General features: G+C 35.8%; 1 protein-coding gene across 7 annotated transcripts in view; it reads left to right on the top strand.

Annotated features, from left to right (window-relative positions):
- Positions 1-8,503, top strand: part of SPOCK3 (SPARC (osteonectin), cwcv and kazal like domains proteoglycan 3) — a 547,888-nt gene extending 539,385 nt beyond the window's left edge. For 6 of the 7 annotated variants that reach the window (XM_037732657.1, XM_017512130.2, XM_017512129.2 and 3 more), the window contains 2 exons: positions 4,225-4,362; positions 6,797-8,503. In XM_037732657.1, coding sequence (XP_037588585.1) covers positions 4,225-4,362; positions 6,797-6,966 — 308 coding nt within the window. In that variant the 3' untranslated portion in view covers positions 6,967-8,503. The remainder of the gene's footprint in view (positions 1-4,224; positions 4,363-6,796) is intronic. The other variant, XM_017512127.2, reaches the window with a different exon arrangement.
- Positions 8,504-8,948: the final 445 nt, after the last annotated feature.

The raw sequence follows: 8,948 nt of genomic DNA, 5'->3' as shown, positions 1-8,948 counted from the left end.
TTCACTTATATTCCTTTCTATTTTGTCCATTCTCGTTAGCATTTTGTCAAATCTTTTTTCAAGACTCTTAGTTTCTTTGCATTTGGTTAGAACATGTTCTTTTAGTTCACAGAAGTTTCTTACTACCCACCTTCTGAAGTCTGATTCTGTCATTTCATCACACTCGTTCTCCATCCAACCTTGTTCCCTTGCTGGTGAGGAGTTGTGATCCCTTGTAGGAGGACATGTGTTCTGGTTTCAGGTGTTTTCATCCTTTTTGCGCTGGTTTCTTCCCATCTTTATGGATTTCTCCACCTTTTGTCTTTGTAGTTGCTGGCTTTCATATTGGGTCTCTGAGTGTACGTTCTGTTTGTTGATGATGAGGTTATTTCTGTTTTTTGGTTTTCCTTCTGACAGCCTGGCCCCTCTGCTGTCAGAGGGTCTGTAGGTCTGCTGAGGTCCACTCCAGGCCCTGCTTGCCTGGGGTTCACCTGCAGCAGCTGCTGAACAGTAAGGGTTGTTACCAGTTTTCTTCTTCTGCTATCTTTGTCCCAGAAGGATACCTGCCAAGTGTCAATCTGATCTCTCCTCTATGAGGTGGCTCTTTGGATATATAGGTGTCAGGGAGCTGCTTCAGGAGACGGTCTCTTTATAGAAGCTCAAATGCTGAGCTGTGAGCTCCATTGTTCATTCAGAGCTGCTGGGCAGGTACGTTTAGGTCTGCTGCAGCAGAACTTATAAACTGCTTTTTGTTCACAGGTGCTATGTCCCAGGGATTTAGGGCTTTATGGGTTTCCGTTATGCTGCTGCCTTCTTTTTTTTTCCTTCAGAGCTGCCCTGCCCAGCAAGGAGGCAGCCTAGTCACTGTCTGCCTGTAGAGGCTTTGCTGAGCTGTTATGGGCTCCGCCCAGCTGCTGAGTGAACTTCCCTGCAGTCCTGTTTATATGGGTGTAGTTAGAGCTGCCTTGGCAAGGGTGGCTCGCCTCTGTTAAGGCAGAGTCTCTCTGTAGTGGTGGGTTGCCTTGGCAACGGTGGGCTGTCTCAGCATTGGCCAACTACCTCTGTCGTGGCAGGCTGCCTCGGTAATGGCAGACGCCCCTCCCCCACAGAGCTGGACTGTCCCGGGTTCAGCTGCGCTTGCTGTGAGCCATTGAGAGTTTCTCTCAATCCAGAGAGTTTCTGATTGCTGTTCTTTTGCGGGAGTGTGACCAGCTGAGCCTGATCGCCTGACTCCCTGCCTCAGAGCCTCCTTTTTTTTTTTTTTTTTTTTAAGTTGGTGTTCCAGTCCCCTGTTGAAGAGGTGCCCCGGTGTGTGTTTTTTCCTGTGTGACAACTCACTGTGCTGGCTTAAACAGTGGCACTGAGATTCATGGCGCTTTTTTTGCCCTGGAATCTACTGTCCTGGTTCCTTGCTCCATCCCCTTTTTAAACAGACAAAGGGGCGACTTCCCATGGCTCCAATCGCCAGCCAAAAGGGCACCCGGACCAGTGTATTTTGTACGGTGAACCACTGCTCCTGGGCGCCAACAAAGCAGCCGCACAGGGCAAAGCAGCGGCGCCGTCCGGCACAGCCGTGTTGGCCGAAACAGCCGTGCTGGCGACCCATAGAGCTCCCCTGCCTGGCAATTTCCTAGTTTGTGGGCAATAAAAATGCGGCATCCACTCACCCTCTGTGCTTTCACTGGGAGCTGCAATCCTGAGCTGTACCTAAATGGTCATCTTGGATCAATCTCTCCAAGAGGATTTTTTATATTACTTGCAAATCCTTGGTTCAGTGCCCATTATACAAAATTAAAAGTTTAATGTTTTGTAATAAAACATTTTTAAGTGTGAAAATTACCCAGGATAAATGCTACAATATGTCATATTCCTTTTAACTCTGTTACAGGATGCATGAGATATCACAGCTCACAGATGAAAATAATACATTCTGACTGGTCACAGTGGCTCACTGTAATCCCAACACTTTAGGAGGCCAAGGTGGGCAGATCACCTGAAGTCAGGAGTTCAAGACCAGCCTAGCCAACATGACAAAACCCCAACTCTATTAAAAATACAAAATTCATCCTGGCATGGTGGCATATGCCTATAATCCCAGCTGCTAAGGAGCCTGAGGCAGGAGAATTGCTTGAACCCAGGAGATGGAGGTTGCAGTGAGTCGAGTTGGCACCACTGCACTCCAGCGTGGGTGACAAGCAAGACTCTGTCTCAAAAAAATAAAAAAATAAAAAACAAAGATTTTAGCCATGTACCATGGAGAAAGCCATTGAAATTAAACTTAAAAATATTTTCTACTTAAGGTCTATTAGTAACAAAAATTTATTAAAATCCAGGTTTTGATTATTTGAAGCTATAAAAAAAAATTGTGCCCATTTGGGAATAGTTATCTTCATCCTTCTTTCATAATATAAATGAAAATTATTACAGAGAACAGGAAAGGCTTTAAGCATCTCTTCTAATTTGGGCGGGATATGAGTATGCATCTGAAATTGATCACTTGTTACAGAGGATTTTGGTGCCACATGTCCTGATTTGTAGTTGCAGTCTTTGTATGTAAAAGAGAATACTCTGAAGAATTATGCTGAAACTGTAGACATCAACCAACTTTGCTGGCATAAATTATCAATTATGGTCATACTAATTATACATCCTAACATTTGTATGTCAAATGTGTCAAATCACAGTAGTTGTAAAAGATGTAGATGTAACAACGTTGAATATTTTCCTTATTTTTTTCTGGCCTTCAATCCAGAGAAAGTGTTCTGAAGTTAGTGATATTCTGTATATCTCATTGAAAGATTAGCAGTTCAGATATTTTGAATAAATTATAGTTTTTAAAGTAAGTTAATAATCTATGTATAACCATTTGCAAAGTTTTTGAGATAGTGAAATTATTATCCCATATGGTTACAACACTAAATAATTTTGTCTTTTATACGTTTACTTAATTTTTTTTTTTAATTTCACCAAAGAACTATTTTGCTTCTGGTCACAGAAAAAAAAATAGTCAAAAAATAAAAGAAAATATTCTTATCTGCTAGAACTTAAATTCTTTTGTTGGAGTACTTACTAAAGAACATGACATCACTTTTAAATTACTAATTAAGCATTTATCATGAGCATTGTGCCATAGAGTATATTATATTTTATACATATAAAAATAGTGTCTGGCTAGGGGTAATGGCTCATGCCTATAATCCCAGCATTTTTGGAGGCCAAGGTAGACAGATCACCTGAAGTCAGGAGTTCAAGATCAGTCCTGAAAACATGGTGAAACCCCGTCTCTACTAAAAACACAAAAATTAGTCAGGTGTCGTGGTGCACACCTACAATCTCAGCCACTCAGGATGCTGAGGTAGGAGAATCGCTTGAACCTGGGAGGTGGAGGTTGCAGTGAGCTGAGATAGCACCACTGCACTCCAGCCTGGGTGATAGAGCAAGGATCAGTCTCAATAAATAATAAATAAATAAAAATAAGTGTCTATCTATTCTACCATTCCCAATAGACTGTGTTCCCACTAGACTGTGGGTTTGAGATGTTGTTTACACAACAATGAAAATGAAGAGAACCTAAATATTTCTAACCATAGATGATATCACAATGTAGTGTTGAACATATTCAGTGACAGTCAACACACACACAAAAACACTCACATACAATGCAAGAAGTAATCAGAAATCTTTCACTTGAAAAAACTCTTTAAATTGTGGGCCACATTTAAGTCAAGTCCTAAAATGGAAGAGAGAAGAGACAGATTCTAGTTGAGTTGATGTGTAAAGAGATAAACAACATTGAATTTGGAAAAACAGATAGCTTGATTTGGAAAGAGCTTGGCATATAGGAATGAACCTTTGGGGAAATGAAAGTAGAAAGTTGGCAGAGATGAAGGCAGATGGTGAGAGGTCTGCCATGCTAAGTGGTCTGGGTGATTTAATATAAGCAGATTTTAATTCTGTATTGTGCCTGTGAAACACAACACATAGTGTGGGAACTAGTGAGATAGTAATTTGCTTAACAAAGGAGATGAATCCATGAACCATAAGCAGCTTATTATGGCAACAATGACAGAAAAGACTTCCCTGATTTCTTCTAAGGCATCACTGGTATCTATCCTAGAATATAGTGAACACTCCATATGTGTATGTCATTGACGCATTAATGCATATGGGGTGCCTGTCAAAAGGAGCACAGCTTATGCATAAACTGTATGTGTGTGTTTGCATGTCTATGTGTTGTTTCCACAGGACAGTATATCCCCCTGTGTGATGAAGACGGTTATTACAAGCCAACACAATGCCATGGCAGTGTTGGGCAGTGCTGGTGTGTTGACAGATATGGAAATGAAGTCATGGGATCCAGAATAAATGGTGTTGCAGATTGTGGTAAGGAGAGGGTTACTTATTTCATAATTTTCCAAGCACAGAATTGCTTTAGACCCTCATTCATTTGTTCAAGAATTTAATGCGGACTTACTCTATGCAAAGACTATAGAATATATATAGGGTGGAGGGAGTGACAAAAAGACTTGTCTCCAGTATGTTAAAAACTTGGATAGATAATTAGTAGCCATTGCATAATTTAGATTTTCTAGAGAGATTAATTAAAAGCTGGGTTGCTTTCCTGCTTCAGATTCAGAAAGCTGTTTCCATACTTCTTTTCCTCTCAGGTAAAGCAGTCCTTTTTCATTCTTCCTACTGTATGTCAAAAAACCCTATTTATCATATTCAGATGACTCCCTTTTGTCTGTATACCTCTGGAGATGGTGACTTAGGGAATATGTGGGTTCACTAGCCAAAGAAAAACAAAACTTTTTAAAGTAAATATCCATAAATTACAGCTATATGAGCATGTTTCCCTGTGCTTGAGTAAGGAAAATGTAGTTTGTTTAAAGGGAATTATAGTTAACAGTCTAATTCTTTTTTAGGAACATGCATTTATGTATGTATTTAAAATAAAATGTAACAATTAGTTGAACATCATATGCATGCATTTAAAAGTTTCCATTTTGGTACCATTTGTACTTCATAAAACATTTTCCTAGAAGGCAAGTGCCAATTATGTTTGTATTATAGACAGTTTTTATGACAAAAGCCACTTTGTTATACACATACACACACACACACACACACACACACACACACATACATCAGGAATTAATTTATTGTGTTTCAATTAATATAGATGAGCTAAAATGAGAATAAAGTCTTGCATTTTAGAAATATTTAGATGTATTTTTCAAGCAATTTTTAGACTAATAAACCAAGACTTCAGTCTTGCATTTTAGAAATATTTAGATATATTCTTCAAGCAATTTTTAGTCTAATAAACCAACCCTATTAAGGAAAAGATGATGAACAATAAAAGTAACTCATTTAATCTTTAAATCCCTACTCTGAATTTGTTTGTTCATAACACTTTTAATAGCTTAGCTTTGGTTTGCTGACCTGGCCAATGTGATAAGATTTAAGTAGGAAGAAGGAGTATTTTCAATAGCTGTCTTACATAAATTTTACATGCAGGGAACATGTCTTTGTAACATATACTGTAAAGTAGTTGCATTATTAATTACTTCAGTTGTTTGATGACAATGATGGATAAATAACTTTTTTATATTATAAAAAAAATTATACAGAGATGAGTTCCTTAAGTGAACAAGAATGTTGTCTTTGAAACATGGACATCTAAGTTTTCTTAACATTTTGTAACTAATACAGTAGACGAAGTTGGAGAATATAAACAATATTTTCTTCAGTTAAGATGAAGATTTTAGTGTGTTGTCTTGAGAGATCCACCAATTTATAAACCTTGAATTACATCAAATAGGATTTGTTGTAATTAGCTACCAAAGAATTATAAAAATAAAATATTAGCAAGAGTAGAAAATAAACGCATTCTAGCATTTGAGGAGTTGAAAAGTCAATACACAGTGAGTGCTAAGATGTATGTGCATTATTCCCCCCACAAATATTAATAGTTATTTTAAAAATATTTTGTAAAATAGTAGTTTTCTGTTGCTGTAGTAATTAATTCCCACTTAGTGGCTTAAACAACACAAATTTATTATCCTACAGTTTTGTACATCAGAAGTTCAACCAGGTCTCACTAAGCTCAACATGAAGATGTCAGCATGGTGGTGCTCCTGTCGAGGTTTTAGAGGAAACACTGTTTCTTTGCCCTTTCCACTTATAGGGGGCTCGCATCCCTGGGCTTATGGACCCTTTCCTCTAACCTTAAGCTGACAACATTGCATCTCTGATCATTCTTCTGCAGTCATAGCTCCTTCCCAAAATATCTGGAAAACATTCTTTGTTTTTAAGAACCTAAGTGACTATTTGGACCCACCTGGGTATTTCAGGATAATCTCTCCAATTCAAGTTCCTTTACTCACCCACATTTGCAAAGCCCCTCTTTCATGTAAGGTAACGTATGTATAGGTTCTGGAGATTAGGAAGTGGACATCTTTGGTGGGGCAATTATTCTGCCACACTTGCAGAAGAAATTTTAAATTCTTTGTAAAATGGACAGTCTGACATAAATTTCTGTAAAAACTGGGCTGAGATCAATATTACTGGTCTGGAAATCTTGCATAACACACCTCAATAATGATTCTGCTTTTAGCAAATACATTTTAAGAAATGATAGGTTTTAACATGTGATAATTTTCCAGATAATGGATCTTTACTTGTCTTTATAAATATGTTAGAAAACAAATTACGTTTTACAAAATATTCTTAATTTTCTTAAGGATTTCATCTCTCAGAAATTATCTCACTAATCAGTCAAATAAGGGTTATGTTTACTTTCACTTTTTTTAAGCGATAGATTTCGAGATCTCTGGAGATTTTGCTAGTGGAGATTTTCGTGAATGGACTGATGATGAGGATGATGAAGACAATATTATGAATGATGAAGATGAAATTGAAGATGATGATGAAGATGAAGGGGATGATGATGATGGTGGTGATGACCATGATGGATACATTTGATTGATGACAGCTGAAATATATAAATTCTACATTTCTAATATTTACAAAAGTGATAGCCTATTTAAAATTATCTTCTTGCCCCATAACAAAATGATTCTAAACCTCACATATATTTTGTATAATTATTTGAAAAATTACAGCTAAAGTTGTAGAACTTTATGTTTAAATAATAATCATTTGCTTTGAGTTTTCATATTCCTTATATAAAAAGAAAATACGTATGCTGTCTAGCCAGACAAAATAAAGTTTTGAAGTTATTATCATAAATTTTTCGTGAGACCAAACTTTGTAAATCTTCCATAAGCAAAATGACAACCAGTGCTTGGGATCATAGTGTTCATTTTTTGAAAGATAATTCTAAGAGAAATTTAAAACAAATAACTTATTAACAACCTGGGTCCTGAGGATTTAAGAAAAATATGCATGACTTAAATTGCAATTCCAAAGTAGCATCTTGCTAGACCTAGTTGAGTCAAGATAACAGAGAGATATCACATGGCAAGAAAAACAAAGTGACAATTATAGAGTTCTCCTTTGTGTTTAAATTAATAGTGGTGATTTTAACTCTGATATTGTTCTGGATCTAACAGGACATTTTACAAAATGACAAGCATGGAAAAACCATGGATTCTGAAAGTTAAAAATTTAGTTGTTCTTTCCAATGTGTATTTTAATTTGGATGGCAGTCTCATGCAGATTTTTAAAAATATTCTTTAATAACATGATTTGTTTGCCTTTCTAGATTTCTTTATCTTTCTGGCCAGCAACTTAGGGTGGAGAATTTAAATTAGGAAGACAAAGGGAAAAGATTCATTTAAACCATATTTTTACAAAGTTTGTTATTTGCCCAAGGTCAACTTTTAAATTTTTAATTTTCATTTTATTTCCCATTTTAGATAAAAAATTTGCATTTAATCTTAGAATTATATATTTTTTGTTAGTAGTGCCGAAACTTAGAGAACGTATTGTATGGTGCCTTGCAAAAATAGAAAGATTTTAGCATGCATACCAATATAGTATATTAGGCAATATATAAGCACACCTAATTAACAGATTAATATCAGTAAAGGTACTGCTGCTGGAATGAAGAAAAATGGGATATGTTTCTTTCTTTTTTTCTATTGTTACATAATTGCCATGTGGACTTGTTTATGATTATTGTGTAAAGTAGCATTTAACATTTAACTGTAGCAAAAATTACTTTAACCACTGTATTTAAGTTAGCATGTTAATTAATTCTGTAGACATTTGGCACACAATCACTCTTAAGTATATCAGACCAATGGTTTTGTGCCAATAATAAAAATGGAAAAACCTGTTGAATGTTACATATTGGTATCTTTAATTTCAAAAGTGGATAAACTGGTTTCCCAGTATACAATTCATTGAAAGCAAAATTGATGAATTATCTCCATTTAATTTATGCACACCCAATACAAAATTTAATGTTGACTTTATGTAATATTTAAAGTATAATGCATTTTCTTTTTTTTACTGTTTATGTACAGTTTACAAAATAAAGAATCTTGTAACCAAATTAAACTGTTTCTCAATGGTTTTTCCAGAGTACGCGTGGTAGCATGAAGGCTTCTTAAGCTATTCCTTGATTTTTAAAATAAATGCATTGCTAACTAGCTAGGGGAACTTCCTGAATTTTAGAATTTCAAAATTACGGTTCTTGGAATATTGACTATTATTTTTCAATGTATGTTAAAAACGTATTTTTGTTGTTGGCGGTTTGTTTTAATTTGTTTCATCTGTCATAATATTGTAAAATGGATCATATTTTTGTCAAGGCTGTATTTTAAAACCCATTTTTATGGACTCATACTTAACATATTTGGCTAAATTTCTATAGCAACAGCATTTTGAAGAGTTGTCAGATACCCTTGTCTATTTAACAAACGTATATAAATATAACTGTTTGGTTGAGAAGAGACAAAATCAAATTCTATACAGAGGTTTAGCAAATGAATTTAAAA

The sequence above is a fragment of the Cebus imitator genome, unplaced genomic scaffold, assembly GCF_001604975.1.
Source record: "Cebus imitator isolate Cc_AM_T3 unplaced genomic scaffold, Cebus_imitator-1.0 Scaffold462, whole genome shotgun sequence".
Taxonomy (NCBI): Eukaryota; Metazoa; Chordata; class Mammalia; order Primates; family Cebidae; genus Cebus; species Cebus imitator.
Note: the sequence above shows the minus strand (reverse complement) of the source record. Positions and strands in the feature narration are given on the sequence as shown.